Source organism: Carlito syrichta, unplaced genomic scaffold (assembly GCF_000164805.1).
Source record: "Carlito syrichta isolate Samal-C Ts95f unplaced genomic scaffold, Tarsius_syrichta-2.0.1 Scaffold303271, whole genome shotgun sequence".
Lineage (NCBI taxonomy): Eukaryota > Metazoa > Chordata > Mammalia > Primates > Tarsiidae > Carlito > Carlito syrichta.
The window spans coordinates 273,153-294,250 of record NW_007247367.1 but is presented as its reverse complement, the minus strand read 5'-3'; the positions used below and the strand labels follow the sequence as shown (position 1 = coordinate 294,250).

General features: G+C 43.1%; 1 protein-coding gene across 1 annotated transcript in view; it reads right to left on the bottom strand.

Annotated features, from left to right (window-relative positions):
• Window positions 1-4,445: 4,445 nt before the first annotated feature.
• Window positions 4,446-21,098, bottom strand: part of FAM98A (family with sequence similarity 98 member A) — a 16,870-nt gene continuing 217 nt past the window's right edge. The window contains 7 exon segments of the mRNA XM_008058269.1: window positions 4,446-6,224; window positions 6,311-6,478; window positions 7,326-7,442; window positions 8,886-8,966; window positions 9,980-10,164; window positions 13,918-14,051; window positions 17,335-17,487. Coding sequence (XP_008056460.1) covers window positions 5,565-6,224; window positions 6,311-6,478; window positions 7,326-7,442; window positions 8,886-8,966; window positions 9,980-10,164; window positions 13,918-14,051; window positions 17,335-17,487 — 1,498 coding nt within the window. The 3' untranslated portion in view covers window positions 4,446-5,564.

Here is a 21,098-nt window from a genome sequence, read left to right as displayed (position 1 = left end):
CCACTGCACTCCAGTTTGGACGACAGAGTGAGACTCCAACTCAAAAAAAAAAAAAAAAGAAAGAGCCACTGTCCCAAATTCTCATCAGGCTCAGATGGGTCCACTAGAAAATCTGTTTCTAATGTTTAAGGTTTAGATAATTTCAGTGTGGCCTGCATTGTTCTAGAACACAAAGGAAACACTTCTAGAATGTTTTAAATGGTGAGAACATAACATTGATACCCAGATCCCATTATCCAAAATAAAAGAACTGGGGTAATCTCATTTCTGAATCTCATGGCAAATCAAAAGACAGTAAAGTAAAAAAAATTCATACAAGAAATTCAATGAACACAGTTATCCTAATAGTATATAAAGAATAAGCTTGCTAATGAATGCTAAGTATGAGCTTGCTAATGAATGCTAAGTAAAATAGCCCCTGCTTATCCTTTTAGGTTGGGATTTACTTTCCCCTGGCAGCGTTAGAATTTTTTTCACCTATTTCTGATTACTGGGGATTAGCCAGCACGAGGCAGGTTTCAGTGTAGCTGACAGAGCGGACATCTCCCATGCCACGTGGGCTGATCCCCATTGGGAGAGAAGCCATTTGGAGGCAGGTAGCTTGAAGAGACATTAGAGCCGGTGTCGGCCAGGGCCTTGATAAGTGCTGGAAACTGGTGTGTTAAGCCTACTTTTCCATACATCTCCCAAAGAAAATCTCATTTATCCCAACTGTTTTGTAAACCCCTCGTCAAACGTAGCAGCAGTAAGCAGAAGTAAGTGCTGGATGTGCTTGCTTGGAATTCCTACACAATTCGGTAACGGACACTTCTGGGTGAAGATCTTCAATGACATTTTCTTGAAAACTTCCTCTGCGTTTCATAACCCTTCAGAGGATATCACTTCACCCCGCTGAGTTTTATATTGTTATTCATTCTGTCCTTCTCTTCTCAGTGAGGCTCTTGAACTACTGAGGGGAGGACAGTTTCCAGGACCCCAGGTTATACCAAAACCCAGGAAGCTCAAGTCCCGCAGTCAGCCCCCGGCTCACATGTAGGAAGAGTTGGCCATCCCTACACGTGGTGTCCCCTCCCGCCAATGCTGTATTTTCCTTCCACATTGGGTTGAAAACAAATCCTCGTGTACACGGATCTGCACTGTTCAAGCCTGCGTTGTTCAAGGGTCAACTACAGTCTGAATCTACTTTTTCTTGTCTCACTCTTTCCTTACTCTAAAACAAAACAAAACGAAAAAACAAAACCAGGCCCTTTCATCCTGAAATGGTTCTGGAAAAGGCCACGAGGTTTAACGGCTCCTTTTCAGCTCTGGTTTCTTGAATTTTTCCAAAGCATCTGGAATTGCTCCTTGCCCAGCTCTGCAGCTGGATGGCCCTGGCTTGGACTTCAGCTCCCCCACTCCCTGGCTGTATGAATGTGGGCGAGTTTGGGCAGCCCTCCTGGCTTCCTCCTCTACATGGACCTGGGCCGTGGTAGCACTGCGTGGGCTCAGCCAGCAGCCACAGACCACTGGCCTTCCTCCTAACCCTAGCGCCCTGCCTCCTTTCTCTTGGTTTTCCCTTCTCTGTGACCCTGCTCCAACCTCCCCTTCCAAGATCCCACCCTTGGTCCACTGTCCTTTCACCCTCTTGGGTGACTTGATTCAGAATCATTGTTCTGATGGAATGTTCCAATGTAGCATCACTGGGTGCTGATCACCCCCAGACCTCTCTCTCTGGACATTTTCTGGAATTTCAGATCGAAATCATTCCCCCAGCACAGCTTTCCCCTTTCTTACCATTTTGATTTCAACTAATAGTCTAGCACCCACCCAATCACAAAGCAAAACCACCACCACCAGGAAGGGTCATTACCTTTCTAGTTCTAATGAACTCCATACAACTTGCCTCCAAAATATTTCCCAAATCTGTTCCTTCTGTCATCATACTACCTTAGTGCGATATTGTACTGCTCTGTGCTTCTGATCCTAATCTTTGCCTCCTTTCTTAAACCTATTCCCTACCGTTTGGCCGATAATTCAGACACGCCACTCTTTATCATTGGTTTACTATGCACATAAAATAGGTCCATGTTACCTGGCACAGTGGGCCCTCTGTCACCTGACCCCTGCAACTTGCCCAACTCTTGCAATTTCCATTCCATTGGAGCAATACTGAACCACGATGCCGTCCTAGAAACCTGGTGTAACCTCCACTGTTTATTTTAATCTAAGCCACAATGATCTATGTCTCTGGCTCTGTCACCAGACGGTTCTCAGGGTAGGAACTTTCTTTTTGTACCTCAGCCCAGCGTGCAGCAGTTCCAGTTTTTATTGAACTGTACACCTTTTTCCTTCTTGAAATTGTAACTTGGTTTAATAAATACTGACATTTTAAGGTATTTTTTTTCTAAGCCCTCCCCACAAATTCCTTGGGAATGTGTTAACCGCCCCCCAGACCTCTTCATGGACATTTAGTAGCCAGAAGTGACCTACCATGAAGTTCTCACATCAACACTGCAGCCCTGAATCTGAAGGTGACTCAAGAATACCAGAGAAAAGGTATGTTCAGACACTACCATGCACACCCTCTTCAAGCAGTGAATCCAAGGGAAGCATGAAGGTATACAAGTGTGGAGACAACGCAGCTAAGGAAACATTTCCAGCTATTACAATCATGCTGATGTGAGAAACAAGTAAAGCAGGGAAAAAGAAATCTTAACCTGTAATACCCCGTATGGAGTTTCTAATTTAGGAAAACGCAATTGCCCTCTGTTAGAAAAACAAAACCAAAAAACATGAAAACAGCAAAACAAAAAAATCAAGCAACTCAAATACCATCCAAATTGCTTAAGGTGGGGAGATGGGTAATACACATTTAAAATCCCTTTTCAAAAGGATATAATATAGGCAAAATATCTAAAGGTAGGACGGACAAATCTAAAAATACTAGAGAGGAGACTTGGGCACTGGGGCATCAGTGAAGTATAAGCAGAAATGATTCTGAAGCCTGCGTTAGCAAGAATGGATGTAAGTCTATCCTATGCCTGCCAGAGTTGGACACTAGCTTAGTGTGAACCTCGAACAAGAAACAAAAACTGTAAGTGGCACACCTTTAATCACTTTCCTAGAGAACGCTGACGTCCCAGTCTAGTTCCTGGTAGGGGGGAGAAGTGTTAGCCACAGGCCCCCTCTCGGTCTGTTTTCAGGGGCCGTGGTTTAAGATTTCATAGGCTGAAAATTCCCTCCTGATATTTTTTCTAATTTCTTCAAGTAATTCTCAATATGCCCAATTCCAGTAAATCATTATTTACTACAAGTTAAGGTTAAGAGCGTAAGATCAAAAGGCACTCTTTATACAAAAATCTAAGAACTTTAATAATAATAAAACTAACTGGTGGTTTCAAATATCCTCTTTCTAGAGCACTTTATGTTGAAGAGAAAACTGAATTCTTTGATGACTGAATAAATTGTGTGTGGGGGGAACCTACTTTGAAGCAGAAAATGAAAATGCAGACTTCAGCCCTGAATCTGAATTTCTCATGGAGAAATGTGTCATTTGCTTTCTTACATGCTTATATTTGAAAAAGTAATCTATTAACCGTGAAATAAACCAAAACTGCATTTGTCAAAAGAATGAACCATGTATTCACTAGGTATATTGTGGAGTCCGAGGCAGTAAAATAGATCAAAGCAAATGCTAACCTAAATGTGAACAGTCTAAGATATAATTTTAAGATATGAAAACCTGACAACTTTATTTCTAAAAGGAAACACCTATATACACTCAACATACTTATTCAACAGCATAAAGAGACCAAAACAACGTTCAAGATAACTTAAAACCACAATTAACTTTAATGATAAAATACTTCAAACTGTCTTCAAACTTGAACATTTTAGATTGGTAAGTGCTAGCTGAAAGATCAGTAGGTAAAATTAAAAGAATCAATGCGGGCCTTCAAAGATGGTACTAGTTATCAGAAGAATGTGCTTACCTCAATAGCAAGATATTTGTAATGACCAGTTGATTCTTTATTCCAAGAAAGCCCTACTTAGTAGTAAATTACAATTTCTCTTTTAAAAAACTTATTTGTATTTTCAACTCACTTCCTTTTAAGAAAAAGTTCTCCCATTCTTAGGAAGAATGGAGAAACCAAACAAAAAAACCCCAAAACAATCAGGGGCACTGATTTATTTTTAACATGTGTAGCAACAGCTACACCCAGTGGCCAGAGATGAGTAGTGCCGTTTTCTAGCTATCCCGTTAGAGTAAAAGGAAAAGCTGGAAATTGGGATCCATTTTCCCATGTATTTAAGGTTTCGGGGTAAGGGTTACCTTCCACTACAACTTAAGTTTTAAGGACACACTCAAGAATCTTTGGAACAAAAGCCTCAGGTCACATGCTTGACACAAGAGTCCAGAATGACTCGGTTACAGTAAGCAGCTAAAATAAAACCCAAAGCAGAGAGAATGTACAGATAAGTTTATTGCTCACCTTTCACACAAAGCACACCTCCAGCCATATTCTTTCACAGCTTGACAAAGTTTACATACACAAAAACCCAGCAAGAAGTATCCTGTGATGTTGATTTCAGTAAGGGAGAATGTGAAATGTCAGCTCAGCCAGGCTTTTGTTTTCTGCAGCAATTAGAAAGGGCCTCCTGCTCTAAGCAAAACCTGTCTTCCTCTGTAGTGCATGTCTTCCGTGGCAAAAAGGTCTCCTGCCTAAAGCAAACTCACTTGCATCTGCTGAGCCAGTGGTATTAACTCGTGCACAAAACAAATTTCGGTTTGCTGTTTCTTCTAGCAGATTTCAAGTAAAAATAAGGTTGAGGGAGGAACTGGTTTCGGATGGATGCAGCTCCGTTTGAATTGCTATACTTGACTAAATGCCTACATGTACTATAGGTTCACAACTTAGTTTGCCTTTATAATCTTTATGGGTCTTGGCCGTGTTCAACGTTTTCGGAGTTGAGTGGATGGTACGATATCCCATCGACAAGTAAGGCTACCGGATGTGCTATCTGCAGAAGAGCTCATTTAAGAGGAACCAACCTCAGTTCTATCATGAAGTGCATGTGGCATCAGCTCTCTGAATAAGAAGCCAACTAGGGGCAGAACCGTGCTTGGAAAACAGGCTTTAGAAGACTTGAAGCAAAACACACGGAAATGGTCTGGTAATAAGAGGTTTCCTAGCAGTAAATCTAAAAAAGTCTAGGTGAATCCTCATTTTCAAAACTGCATATTGAAAACATGAGAACTACTTATTCAAGTAATTTCTTCAAAAAAGAATGTGTGTTCTGACTGTGGAATTAGTCTACTGGTCAATGAAAGGCAATTGCGATCGCCTTCTCAAAACTTTTTCATAGAAAGGAGAGACGTATGCGTTTCTCAAATAAACAGCACTGTGTAAGTCCGTTAAAAAGAAAACCAACAGAATTTAATGAAGACCTACAAATGCTGATGCCAAGCAGGAATCTGCCTGCCACCTGTGGCCTCACGTGAATTCAAAACAAAGGCTGAATTCTGGATTCCGAAACTAAGTGTCTATTCCTTGAGCTCTAGCAAAATGTAAGGTTCCGTAGCCTCAACTGGTGTAATGTCTTCCCTGTCCAAAGCCAGAATGGTTATACTGATAACCTCCATGTTGGAAGTGCTGCTCAAACTGACCCCCTTGGTGATAATTCTGGTTCCCTCTTCCTCCCCAACCTCCTCCCTGGCCTGCACGACCCCCTCGGCCTCCGCGACCCCCTCTCCCTCCACGACCGCCGCCTCGATCACCATGGTGCCCGCCATCTTGGTATCTATTGTCCTGCTGGTAGCCACCACCCTGGTATCCACTTCCTGTATATGAAGATGTCTGGAAGCCACCATAGCCACCTTGATAGCCACCGCTGTGGCTGCCATGATAGCCGCCCGGCTGGAAGCCTGCATCTCGGTAGCCACTGTCTTGGTAGCCACCTCCTCCTCCACTCCCTCCATCCGTCCAGCCTCCTTGATGCTTATTTCCTCTTCCTCCCCCTCGGCCGCCGTGGTCATAGCCACCACGTCCACCTCTCCCTCCTCCTTGTTCGTGGCCTCCTCGTCCTCCATAGGAGGAATGCTCATAGCCACCGCGCCCTCCACCTCGGCCTCCTGGCTGCTGCTGGGGGCCGTCTTGTCTCTTCTGCCACGGCGGCATCTCTGGGGGTGGAGGCTCGATCTCATTGGGTCTGCCGCCTCGGTCAGGCACCCTGCCCATCAACACCTATGGGATGAGAAAGGAACTTCAAACTTGTATTTTAAGAATGGAATCGAGTGGATCCGCAAGAAAGTTAAAGGCACTCTAATCACCTTGTTGATGGCACAAACAGTCTTTTCTCTTATCGAGCCGCTACTTGTCCTCAAGATCTTTGACAAATCCTGCCTGGCAGCCAAAAGGTGGGCAACAGAAACCGTGCTTTTAGGAGTTAAGACCGAACGTTTTGGCTGGTAAACCTTGGCTAACTTTTCTGTCTGACTCTGTTGAAAGAAAAGCATTCAAAGACAAATGTCAGTTTTCAAAATGACATAAGACAAACCCGTATTAAGTATGTTAAAGGACTCCAAAATATCTGGAATTGATGAGGCGCCAGATGGCCAGATAAAGCTCTGCTTCCCATCACCCCCGCCTAGAACTGCCTCACCTGTCCAGCGGCCAGACCCACTGACTCAGCAGGGAGTGGGGGTGGGGAGACTTCCCTTTAGGGTTGGGGGCCAAAAGGTGAAAAGGCTTCCCCCGTCATTGGGCTCAGACCAAACATATCATTTTCTCTATTTAAACAGAAGAATATAAACCCATTTCAAAAGTTTTGCTTCTTAACGTCCCCACCTTTGATCTTTGGTTTCTAAAAGGTGACACATCTCTATTGAACAACCAAAGCCTTTACCTGGATTGTCTCATTTAAGTGGAAATACAACTTAGATTTTACCAGATTCTCCAATTCTTTGTAAGTCATAATATCTGGTCAAATTACTACTTCAACTAGCAAATTAAGTTGTTAGCTGGAAGTATAGTAAACTAATATTCTGAAATCAATTTATTATTTTAGTGATTTTCAGATTTATAACTCCATCTCCCACAAATGGGTACACTTCTAATGAAGAACTACAAAATTCAATTTTGTTGAAAAATATTTAAACGTTAAAAAATAAATGTTTTCATTCTTGACGAGCAGCCAGAAGAATTGCTACTCAGGCAGTCACTATGGAAGGATCCTCCGTGTGTCTCCCACATGTGTCTCCTGTAGTCTCTACTGCATTTAAATTGTGTAGACGGTAGGGATCATGTCTATAAATACCCTGCTCTTTTCAATTATTTAACATGTACCTTAGCTCTGTCAGACCAGCCGAAGGACTGTACGGTGACATCCAAACGTTTTATTAGCAGCTTTCTCCGGACTTCATATTCATTGGCTATGGCTTGGTTAATTGCTTCTATCTTTTCCTGGAGCAAAATTAGAAAGACCAACCAGAGTTCCAATTTGCTTAATTCCCTACAAAGGCAGAAACTGTATATATTCATACCTGATGTCCCAGCACTTAACACATGGTCCCTCTTCCACACAATATACCAACAATTAATGAAATGATAGGCAACAAAAAGCTAATTCTCAAAACACAATAAAGAATATGTAAAGTACAAAATTCTTATTTAGCTTCCTCCTAATTCACTGTGTGAAGCTCAGCCCAATTAAGTTTTTGGCTTGGAAACAAGCCATCTGGCAACTAGAAATATGCATCACACTGAAGTTTAGTTTATTTTAACCAGCTGTGTGAAGGCTGGGCCGATGGTGCAAGCCTGTAGTACCAGCACTCTGGGAGGATGAGGAGGGAGGACTGCTTGAGCCCAGCACTCTGAGACCAGCCCAGGCATCAAAGCAAGACCCCATCTCTACAAAAAAAAAATTTACAAATTAGCCAGGTGTGGTAGTGTGTGCCTGTAGTCCCAGCTACTCAGGAGGCTGAGGAGAGAGGCTCACTTAAGCCCAGAAGTCTGAGGCTGTGGTGAACCATGATTGTACAACCACACTGCAACCAGGGGATTGGTAGTTAGACCCTAACTAAAAGCAAAAACAAAACCTATAATCCCAGCACTTTGGGATGTGGAAGCGAGAGGACTGCCTGAACTCAGGGGTTCGAGACCAGCCTGAGCAACATGGTGAGACCTCATCTCTATAATAAAAAAAAAAAAAAAAAAAAAAAAAAAGAGCCAGGCGTGGTGGCACATGCCTGTGGTTCCAGTTACTTGGAAGGCTGAGGTGGAAGGATCACCTGGGAGGACCACCTGAGCCCAGTAGGTTGAGGCTGTGGTGGTCATGAGTGTGCCACTGCACTCCAGTCTGGGAGAGAAAGACTCCAATTAAAAACAAACAAGCCGGGCTCGGTGGCTCAGCCTGTAATCCCATGCCTTTGGGAGGCTGAGGTGAGTGGATTGCCTGAGTCCGCGGGTTCAAGACCCGCCTGGGCAACTTGGTGAGACCTCATCTCTACAATAAATCAAAATGAGCCGGGTGTAGTAGCGCACGCCTGTAGTTCCAGCTACTCGGAAGGCTGAGGCAGAAGGACCGCCAGAGCCCAGCAGGTCGAGGCTGCGGTGGCCGGGAGCGGCCACTGCACTCCAGTCTGGGTGTCTGAGTGAGACTCCAACTCAAAACAAACAAACAAACAGCTGTGTGGAATATTTACAAATTATAAGATAAGTTCTTCTGAACTTATACAAATAAAATTATTTTGCATAAACCTCGAGATTCAAATAAATGAGTCTACGGATATCCACCCAGAATCAAAAATAAGAAAATAACTTAAAAAGCACAAAAATATAAATGCTGAGAATAAAATAACAGAACAGATAGCTCCTCACAGTTTCTTCACGATGACCACTACTCACCCAGTGGGCTGGTCCCATTGGCTTCTTCAATAAAGGCTTTCCCACATGATTAGGTGGAACTTTTGCTAATGTTTCCTTTAACTGACACAAAAACATAAATAAATGAATAAAAAATCTACAAGTCTAGCATCTCCTCCTCCTCTTCCCAATTCCTATCATATCTTGCCATCAAAAGAAGACTCCTGACAGAGGCATGGGTGGAGGATGCTTTGAATGTCAATGTCCAAGGCCCATGAGACAGACACTCCTGTCCCACTCCTCACGCCTACACGGCGTGGTTCCTTCACTGCACCCAGAACAGTGCCCAACAGCAGCTGGCACTCTGTGAGCGTTTGCCGATGGATGGATGGACACACAGGCAAATGTGGGCTATGGAGATGCTGCCGCTCCCCTGCAGAGCTGAGCCAAGTCTGGGCATCGTGGGGCGGGCTATGCCACGAGGCAAACGCACCAATTCAGGGTCCAGCAGACGTGCTTAGGGGGTAACTACTGCGAGAGACCATTCTCCTCTATGCATTCATGCTTGTTAAAACTGCTTGTTCCTGAACTGCTTGTTTTTTTACATTAAAAAAACCTGAACTGTTGATAATGTGTGGCATAAAAATAATTACAATTTACTTTCATATACTAGATCATGTTAGCAGTCAACACATCTAGTTTGCCCGTTGAAGCATATGAGACTCAAAGTGACTGGGTAATAAACCAAAGTGTTAACATCCTTTTCTGTCCAGTCAATGGGCAGGAGGGTGGTAACACTGAACTATAAGGACCAATTAATGGCATCAAAGTTCAACGATAAAATAATTTTTAAAAGGACTTAAATCTTAATCCTTTTTACATTATAGCTAGCTTACTTCTAGCTTACAAATCAGTGTAAAGTTTCCTTTCTTGAAAAAGACATATGCTAACGTTAAAAAAAATACTAATTTCTCTTTAAGGCATCTAAGATTTAAAACCCCAAACTCATTTAGTAACAATTACTTAATAAAATGCACATTAGGTTCCCATCAAGAGGAATTAACTTAATTGTTTCATTTCAAACAAATGTAGGACTATGCCTTTAATACACTACAATTTGGTACTAAAGGTCTTACTTTTTTTTCAATCCCGCTGAAGAATTGGAACATAGTTATATTGGCTGGAGGTTTGGACATTCCTAGAGCAATACATATGCCTTTCAACTCTTGAAAGACCTCACTACCGCCTCCTTCTTGAGCTTTTTTTGGAGGAGCATTCACACAGAGCATTCTGGCAGCTTCTAGTTCTGAGATGAGGTATGCTGAAGTAAACAAAATAAGATTTCAAAATGAGATACAGCTACAGTTAGTGTCATAAGTCCGGAATCACAACTCTATAGACCTAACGATATGTAACTTTTAAAGCTGCAAGAATGGATAGAAACAAGAAATAAAAACCATTTTTACCTGCAAATGACATAACATATAAATTGGTTATGTAACTCAGGTATTTAACCAACGTATAATGTTTAAAGGTTAATTTAAAAATAAGCGATTATTCTTTGAAATCAAAGGATCGAGGTCGATAGCAGCTAAGAGTCTGGATTCTTACATACCACTATTAAGGAACCTCCAGAACAGGGGTTGGCATCTGTAAAAATTGTGCAAAAGGTGGCAGGTGACTGAGATGTGGTGACAGTTAAAAATGTTTTTATACTTCTCACCACTTGTGAGCACCAGTGATACAACCTCACCCTCTGGTCTGCCAGTCACCAGGCTGCCTGTCTGGAACCAGTGAGAAACAACAACGTTCCTGGGAAGTCCAGGTTTAGGTCGCAGGAGAAGTGGGAAGGCACGAACTCTTCTAAGTCCCTCTCCCCAGGTCTCTAGTGCTTGAGGCCATCCTCTGGCTGCTCAGAGCAAGCTCCCTCCCATCTGTGTTCCTCTCAGGCCTCCCTCTCCCCACTCCCCTGAAACAACTACAAAACGTCCCAACCACTCCTTGGCAGAGTTCCCGTTGTGTCGGTGGCAACCCTGTGCACTGACTTTAGCCAGGTGTAACAGGGCCTGCCATCTGCTTCAGGTAATTCAGCTGAAGGGTAAATATTCAATTCCATTCCTTTAACCTTCCTGAGGCCATTTTTGGAAAAGACGATTAACAACCATTTGAATCTTAGGGTTTCGGGTTATACACAAAGAGAGGCCTTTCTGATAATATAAGGAACGTAACTGTGGAAGAAGATATTTTCAAAGCCCTTAAGTCTATTAGAAGTACAAAAAAAGGATCAGTTTGAATGTCTCACTTCCTATACCCAAGTGTAATGCTAGAAGCTTGGGGGTCATAATTCTGGCAAATGGTTTCTGAAAAGCTGCCAGTTTTAAAACAAATACAGCCAAGTGTCTGGAAAGGTCATTCTAAATGGGTTTGATACTATAAAATTTTAACGTGTTCCATACAGCAAACTGGATTTATGAGTTAAAACTTCAGCGCGTGAAGCTCACTGTTTCAACCACGGCCTTTGCTTTTGCAAAACGGGTTCCACACTGCCCATGCCTTCTCCCAGTTAGATTTCATTGTGGCCATCACACCACAACTGCAGAGTTGAGCAGTCATGATGAAGAACTCAGAGCTCAGGAAGCCAAAGAGCCCAAAATGCTCACGATCCGGCCCTTTTGGAAAGAGTCTGACAACTCTTGTTCTAGAAAATCAAGTGCTCTATGGTTTAACACGCTGGGTCTCTAAATCTGGGACAAGGAAGTGCAGGTCTTCACAAACTAGCTTACTAATACAATGCTCACAGAACTCTTTACTCGCCGTGTCCACAGCACTAGGGAAGGCACCAGAGAAATGTCAAAACAGAGGGTAGCTCTACAACAACCTACCTAGGGATGAAGGATACCGCAAAAAATACGAGTAGTTCTTAACTGTTAGGAACTCAGACATCTGACTCAACTGAGCTAAGGGAAACAACCCCAAAACCACCGAAGACCAAAACAGAGTCTTTTAAGTCCAAAAGCGCTTTCCAGCCACTCTCTCAAGTCTACTCCCATTCTATTTACTAACAATTCTAATCAGGTTGGTTTATTTCTCCCCGCTGCCCCAAAACACAATGTGATAAAAGATTCAAACTAGTACGGTAAGGATGCTGGAAAGATAAAATTATAGCATTGAGATGCGGTAACTGATACCTGGAAAGATGAGAAAAACGAACACAGAACAAGCAGAAGGTACACATGAGCTTGAGAGGTTACAGAGGCGGGCATTTTAGAAAGGGAAAACAGCAGAGGCAAAGGAAAAGAAGAGGGAAATAGTGAATGTGAACGTATGTATGAAGAATTTAAAAAGGGACCAAGTCATTTAATTTTAGAGTGAACAGTTGTTTATTCTTGAAGATTTTCAGGTGCTAGCACATTAAACTGAAGTCTACAATTATGACCTGAGTCCAAAATAATGTTAACTGCAGTCTGCTTAAAAAAATGGAGAGAGTAGGCCGGGCTCAGGGACCAGCACTTTGGGAGGCCGAGGCAAGTGAATCGCCTGAGCCCGCGGGTTCGAGACCCACCCGGGCAACTTAGGGAGACCTCGTCTTTACAATAAATCGAAAATTAGCTGGGCGTGGTAGCACGTGCCTGTAGTTCCAGCTACTTGGAAGGTTGAGGTGGAAGGATTGCCGGAGTCCAGCAGGTTGAGGCTGCAGTGGCCAGGAGTGTGCCACTGCACTCCAGTCTGGGCGTCAGAGTGAGACTCCGACTCAAAAAAAAAAAAAAAGAAATGGAGAGAGTGAAAAGCGTTTTATGAAGATTTACATTCAAAGTGGTTTTTGTAAGTAAATCAGTGCTAAAAAGGTCAAAAGGAGCTCTCTGGAAGAATTAGCTATTCAGGGTCATGACTAAGCATTCCACACAGCTACTATCTTCCCATGTAGATAACATACTCCAAGTGCCAAGTATTCTTGGTACGGCTAAGCAACACTACAGTGGAAGAATCAGTTGGGTACACGTCACTGAGCCAGTTACGGAAATTCAACGATGTGAAGGACACTGAATGGACACGTAAGAACCATCTGCAGCAACAGCAGGATCTGAAGGTATGCCTAACCTTATGCATCCATTCCCCCAGTAACAGTCATGTGACAGACAAAGGGAAGTTAAGAGAGTGATTCTCAAATAACTTAGTGCCTAAGTATAATGGCTATAAACACTTTTTAAAAAATGAAACCTTCAAAACTGAAGTTATATCATTTTTCAGAACTGTAGTAAAATTGTGAAGACAAAGACTTTAAACATCTTCCAAACTGTGCTTGTCATGAGACATATAATATTGCAGTTAACCAAAGTTTAATCTAAACTGCCTCGGAATGCTACAAAAGTCCTGAATTAAGACTACTGGTTGTGTTCGCTTGGGAAGTTTGTAGAAAGCAACAAAATTTGTGAGGCTAGATGCTGTTTTTCAGTGTGAAGAGACAAAGAGTAGTTAGCATATAAAACCATGGTAGGAAAGAACACCTCATAAAAATTTATTTCCTAAAAAGAACGGTAAGTACAGGAACAATCCAAATATTATTCCAGAATATTTACAAACAAAACCAAAATCCTTAAACAATTCCTCACCACAAAGAAATGTCAACAAAATACTTTAAATAATTATATTAACCATTAACTATATCTAACAAATGCTTATTCCCCTCAGAGAAATTAATTTCTCAAGAAAAGTTTCATTATTTCCACACCATATTTCCAGTCTGTTTTAAAATGTGCCTCTAGTTTAAAAGGCAGAGGCTGAATGAGCACATACTCAGAACACTCTAGTGCCAGCCTGGTCTCACAAGGTGAGGCATGACAGCCTGGTACTGTCAAAGTTGAAATAACAAAACGGTGTCATTATAAAAGCTGCAGTGCCACCAGTGCACATGCCTATCATCAGTTCCTAAACTGGACATTTACAAAGTTTCCTCTAAAAGAAACAGAAATTTGAATTAAGGCCTTAATAAAACAAACAAAATGAACATCCAGCTTATTAGTCATGGAAAGCATAAACGGAAAGTGAGGCTACATTCCAGCAGCCACGAACTTACTGAGCAAAAGGAGGCAGTTCTTCTGGACGAGAAGGCGCTTGGTCACGTCCCCGGACGTCAGTGCGGGGTACGGGCAGTCATCTCCCCCGAGCAGCCCGCTCACCTCGAGCTGGAACTCTCAGCTTCGCTCGGGCCTGGTGGGAATAAAATGCCCTTATTAACCAAACTGATTTTCTCCATTGACACAATAATGATGATGTATCAACTGAAATCTTTAATAGGATTTTCATAGCTTGTGTTCCTCTCCCTTCTAATTTAGCCTTTCTCACACCACTAAATCTTTTCTTTCTTAAACAGCATTCATTAGATTATTCCCTTCTTAGAATTGTTAATAGCTCCGTAATGTCTATCTCATCTAATTTTTTTCTATCTTTAAAGATTCTTGGCTGGGCTCGGTGGCTCAAACTGTCATCCCAGCACTTTGGGAGGCTGAGGTGAGTGGACTGCCTGAGCCTGTGGGTTCGAGACCAACCCAGGTAACCTGCCGGGGACCTTGTCTCTACAATAAAATAAAAAATAGCCAGGCATGGTAGCGTGCTTCTGTAGTTCTGGCTACTTGGAAGGCTGAGGCTGAAGGATTGCTGGAGCCCAGAAGGTTGACGCTGGGGTGACCATGAGCGTTTGTGCCATTGCACTCCAGCCTGGGCAAAGGAGTGAGACACCAACTCAAAAAAAAAAGGTTCTTCCTAGCTGCTTACGCCTGCCCTTCCCAGCACATCCAGCCACAATCACCTACGTACCACCTCCACAAGTATTCCATCTGTGCCTTCATTTAAATTATGCCTTGTGACAGATAGGGCCTCTCCTCTCTTCTTCTCCAGCAAACCCCTCCCATCCATCAAAACCCAGTGGTCTTGCTCCTTAATGAACTTTCTGTACTTCTGCACTTACTGATTTCCTCTCTCCGTGAGCCATAAAGTGAAGCATTTAATTACTGTACTGATCAGCTATTTCACGTTTGCCTAATACTCCCAGTTAGATGGAATTTCTGTATTCCCGTAGCAAGTAACAAAGTAGAGTTAATTGGGTGAGCCAAAGAAGAAACAATGCTTCTTCCTCTGTATTATTTTGACTGTTTTCTAGTCAATATCACAGAGGGGTAGAAATGAACAAACTCTGAGTCATTTGACTGAGTCCACTTTCTCATCAGTAAAACAGGAGGCCTGTATTATCAATGTTTTGCAAACCCAGGTTCCACAGAGCTCCTTTAGAGGAAACTGGGAGGACGAGGAAAGCTGTGCAAAGGTGCCCTCCGTAGCTAAAGTTAGAACAGCTACACTTTTTTTTTAACCTGTTTTATATGTTGGCTTCCATACTAGGTTTCATTTGAACGAAGGGACGCCAGGTTAAATAGTTGTCATCTATAGAGTACTGGTGTTTCCCAAGGCTCCCACATCTCTTAAGCACTAAGTTAAGAGGCAGCACAGCACAAGGTTTACGCACACCACTTGACTACTGTTCTGGGGTTGAACCTTGGGCCAACCTCTAGTGAGCCATGTGACCTCAGGAACACATTTAACCTCTTTGGGCTTTCTACTTTAATATTATAAGAATAATAACTTTTACACTGTTGGTGGAAGTGTATATTAGTACAAACTCTATGGAGAGCAGTATGGAGATCACTCAAGGAACTAAAAGTAGATCTACCACTTAATTCAGGAATCCCGCTACTAGGTATCTAACCCTAAGGAACAGAGGTCATTATATAAGACACCTGCACCCACATGTTCATTGCCGCACAACTCATAATTGCTAAGATGTGGAATCCGCCTAAATGCCCACTAACAGATCAGTGGTTAGTGAAAATGAGGTATATATACACCAATACTCCATAGCCATAAAACAATGAAATCGTGTCCTCTGCAGCAACATGGATGGAGCTAGAGCTCATCATCCTAAGCAAACTGACTCAGAAACAGAAAACCAAACACCGCGTAGTCTCCCTCATATGTGGGAGCTAAACAGTCACAAAGGTGGAAATAACAGACACAGGAAACACCAACAAGGGGGAGAGGCGGCTGGGGTTCAGAAACAACTTCGAGGCAGTGCTCACCCTCCAGGGAATGGGCCACCTGAGACCCATCCCCTACCTTTACACAATCTGTCCACGTAAGGAAGATGCATGTGTACCCCTGGCTCTAAAATAAAATTTTTTTTTTAAAGTCATAAAACCTATCTCCGAGGGCTACCCTGAGGTTTCCATGAGTCAGCACATGTGAGGTGCTCAGAACACATTGAGTGCTTAGGAAATGTAAGCTGTGGTGGTCGTTACTGCAACACTGAACCCTGCTTAATAGTGAGATTGGAATGCAATGAAACATGGACACACAAAATATATCAACGTGCAAGAGGTGAGCAATTCAAAAAGAAATTAAGTGGGGACAATGGGGGACTCTGTGCACAGTTCTCCACAGGGTGGGTCTCCTATTATAGGTTTACTTACAGCAGGAAGGAACCACATGGGGGAGTGTTAGCTTCCAAGCTCTTGTCTGTTTTGCAGCTTCGATAAGCTTGTGCTGAAGTGATAACAAAACTGGCAAACAGAAAACAGCTCTCAGTCTGACAGAGCTGACTGTGTTGGACCTGCGTGTGATGCTCTTAAGGATGTCGTCTCATGGTAAAGAAGCTTCTTAACAACGCGATCATCCTTCTCAAGCGTAACAGGACTGCAATGCATTTACTCTACATGCTACATGTGCTTCTGGAATCTTAGTCATTCTAAAAGAAAAACATCCTAATTTCTAGTTCTAGTCATGAATCTAGGACCTTACAATTCGTGTTTCACAAAATACAGAAAGTTCACATATTCTCTACTTGTGGTCTCCATTTTTCTGTATCTCGGTAATAGGGTCTTCTCAACCTCCACAAATTATTCAGTTACATGACTGTATTCTGGTTTTTCAATTTCTGAATCACCTCATCTCTAAAAATAACAAAGCCAGGCATGGCAGCTCACATCTGTAACCCTAGGTACCAAGAAGGCTGAGATGGAAAGAAGACTGCTTGAGAACAGGAGTTTGAGACGAGCCAGGGCAATGTGGCCGGACTCACTCCATCTCTTAAAATAACAAAAGAAAAAAGATATAAAAAAGGAGCCGCGTGTGGGGGCTTGCACCTGGAGTCCCAGTTCCTATGGAAGCCAAGGAAAGAAGATCGGTTGAGCCCAGGAGTTCAAGGTTACAGTGACCTATGACAGCAGCACTGAACTCCAACCTGGAGTGACAGTGAAAGAACCTGCTTCAAAATAATTAATTAAAAAATAAAAACAACAGAGACTAAAAAAAAGTCCTGTATCCTTTACAAATTTTTTCTTTACATTTACAAAAACCTTGAAATTTCAGTTTTGGTGCTAATAGTGCTTAATTGCCAATGCCCCAATTTTATATTCGCATTTTGTACCTAAAAGTGAGTGTTTACTTACTGTTAGTTGCTTGCACATTTTCCTCTAGTTTACAGAGCACTCTTAATTCAGACACCAGCCAAGCGCAGAGTTTGGTAAACTCAGGGGAGCTGGCTCCAGCAGAGACTGCCTGAGACAGAGCGCCATCTTCCAACAACGGGCCCTTGTAACTGTTGAGTAAAAAATTACACTTCAGAAGAATATAAAATCACACCTAATATAGCTCAGACAGAACACACCTATGTATTACTTACACAACTAAGCAACGATAAGAAGTTACAGTGATTAATTTCTAAACTTGCACATAAAAACAATGTTTAGAATGACAATGAACCATTAGAAAAATAAACTAAATAGTAACTGCATTTCATTTCAAGATGTGAATATTTAATAGAATCACACACTACTAAATTATGACAACTTCTGTACATTTACTTTCAGCTTATTGTAAAAAGGTTTCTTGCAGTAACTGAATTAAGTATTAAAACCAAATTAGTAAATAATAGCTAATTATAACTTAACCTGTTGCACCTGGGTGTCCCCTCTGAGGGGACAAACTTATGCAGGCGCAGATTTTTCAAAAATGTTTCCTTTAAGTTTTCCATTCAAAGAGTAAGAAGCAGCAAATAAAGAGATGGAGTCTATACTGATATGCTGTAACAGTTGAGAAGTGGTTTTCAGGAATCACAAGTGCATCCTTTCACATCGCCTTCAAACAGAATGGACAATAAATTACATATTACTAATGTGGGAGGAAGAAAATGAGACTGAGCCGTCTGCTCGAATAGAACACCAGGTGGAAGTCCAGCAAATGACTACTGCACAACAAAGATCAATGAACCTGCAATGCGTGTTGGTGACTGTTTCACACATTAACACAAGTCAGAAAAATGTAAGATAAAAAATTTTGATTTTTTTTGGTTACAAATAAGCTCTCAATGCCCAAAATTCCATTATCAGTCAAAGATCATCATGATAAAATAATTAGTTCCATAACGCTATACTATGAAGTGACTTATTTCTATTTTGTGAAAAAGTGTGGTAGAGTTGCTGGTAGGTAACCCACGAGAGGTCTGCCAGTATACCTGGTTAACTGACTCAGAAACAAAACTTCGGTTCGGTTTTTTGTTTTTTGAGTTGGAGTCTCACTCGTCACCCAGGTTGGAGTGTAGTGGTATGCTCATGGCCACCCCAGTGTCAACCTGCTGGGGTCCAGCAATCCTTCTGTCTCAGTCTTCCAAGTAGCTGGACTACAGGTGTGCCCTACCACACCTGGCTAATTTTTGATTTATTGTAGAAATGAGGTAACGCTAAGTTGCCTGGGCTGGTCTCGAACCCGCGGGCTCAGGCAATCCACTCGCCTTGGCCTCCCAAAGTGCTGGGATGATAGGCTGAGTCATGGAGCCCGGCCTCGGTTAGGTTTTTAATACTTTCTTTAAAAACAAAACCTTGTCAATGAACCATGTATTCCTTTCTCTATATCTAATGAGAGTTAAGAATAGTACAGCATCTTTGTACTCAAGAAACGTCAAAGTTAGTTTATTAATTGTTGACCAGTTGATGAGTTGGTGCATCTGCATCCTAATCCTTTGTAAATGATGTCAATATAATCTTTTAAAAATTATAAAATGTTTACACATTCATAACAGATGACAGTAATAATCTAAGATTTTTGTCATTCAATCTAATCTTGAAATATATATTATTCAGAGTTTATATTCTTTTAAGTGAAATATTGATAAAAAGTTATTAAAGATGATGCATTAAATATGCTTAAGATAATGTGATGTTTAGAGGTACAGGCATGTTAGAGAAATAATAACTCTTGATCCCTTTAAAATACGATTACACGTTTATATAGCGCATGAAACGGAATTTTTAAAAATCATACACAAATAAATGAGATTACATATAGCCTGGCATCTAGATTTAAAAACCACATATTATTGGACACCGGAATCAAGAGGCTGGGCCTGGAAATTACTCCTTGTGTTTCACATTTAGACTTCATTAGCTTATTCAACTAATTACTGAATTCCTACTGTGTGCAAGGTTAGAGATAAAAGATAATCGTTCGCTTGACTTGGTGTCACACGTCTGCAGTCCCAACTACTTGGGAGGCTGAGGTGGGAGGACTGCTTGAGCCCAGGAATTGGAGATTAGCCTGGACCACACAGCAAGAACCCCACCTCTTAAATACAAATACATGAAAAGAGAGTCATTTAACTCTCTCTCTCATAATGACTGAGAGTCATTTCTCAGTGAATCCTTTAAAAGTACTTATCAATCAATTATGATTGAATTGCATTGTTTGAATGCTGCCAAACTAAGCAGTTAAGGTTAAACTAAGTTTCCAGAAAATCCATGGCTTACATTTCAAGCCATCTCAAGTATTTATTTGACTACAGTTACTACCGTAACTGATTACTTCTATAGTACTAAGAACTAATTTTAAAAGGATAAGAAAACGGTAACAGGCAGGAGTAGCACGCATGACACTTAAGTGACGTCCAAGCCTGCAGACTGACTACACTTAATTGGGTCTACCCCCTTCCTCTCACTCCACTCTCCCTTCACCACTACTAGGTGTCGTTTCCTCCAGGAAGCTCCTAGGACTTCATTTCCTTTCCCAATAACGGGGCCATCCTCAGCGCTCTGCCCAGCATACCCCAGTACCCTGGGAGCCCCTCTTCCACCCCGCCTGGAGCCACAGAGCAACTCAAAAAGGTCGAATGAATGAATGGTTTCATGGGTGAACAAGCGGTTCAGTCTGAGACGTCCACTCCAAAGGGACCATTTTGCTGAAGGTGACTTTTACTTACGCCCTTATGAAAGAAACACGTCCCCTGAAGTCTGCAACATTTAAGAAAATTCAGAGCGAGGCTCAAAGAAAGCAACAACGGTGTTTCACCTGAACAAAGGAAGATGCCTGACACCCGCTTCCCGTCTCAAACATTTCTACCAGGACAGCAAGTCGTTGAAAGTGGGCAGACCCTGGGAACCCTCGAGGTGTCCTTTCTTACAGAAAGGCTTCTCCCAGAGGGGTCCCGGTCACGAAAACACCCCAGGGAAAGTTCTGATAAGGACTTGCTACTTACAAATGCAGCTAGCCACAACTGTACTCGGCTTTGCCATCATACTTGCAGGCAGATACGTACTCATACAACGTGCTTCTGGAACCATGTTTATTGGGGCTCCAGTTTAGTGGAAGGACACCGATCTGGGTGACCCAGTGAGATAAGAAACCCCGTTTTCCAGCTTCAGGACGCGGATGAAGGATGGCTGGGGAACTAGCAGGCGGAGGAGAGACGCCGTGCAAACCAAGGTGCGGGTCTTTAGCGGGCGAGGACGACCCCAGGACCCCAGAGTGGGCGGGCCAGCGTGCGGGGAGACCGCCGGAGGGCCCAGGGGAGTGGGGGCAGGTCGCGTGCACCGGCTGGAAGGGACGCAGCGCCCAGACAGGTGGGGCTCGGGGGAGCCCGGGTGCGCGCAGAGATGACTGGGCAGGAGCGGGGTGGGGTCGGGGCAGGGGCTCAGACGCGAGCTGGACACGTGGGGGTCGGGGAGGCAACCGGGGCCTCCGCCCGGGAGCCCTCCGGGGCGGGGGGCAGGGCCCGAGGGCGGGGAGCGGGGAGGGAGGCGGAAGGGGGGCGGCGAGAGCGGAGCCCAGACAATGACACGCACGACGGACACACGCCGCGGGGAGCGGAGCCCGGGGGCGCCGGGACGCGGCGGGCGGCCCGGCCGGCGGCGTACATGGCGCTGGGGGTCCCGGCCCCCG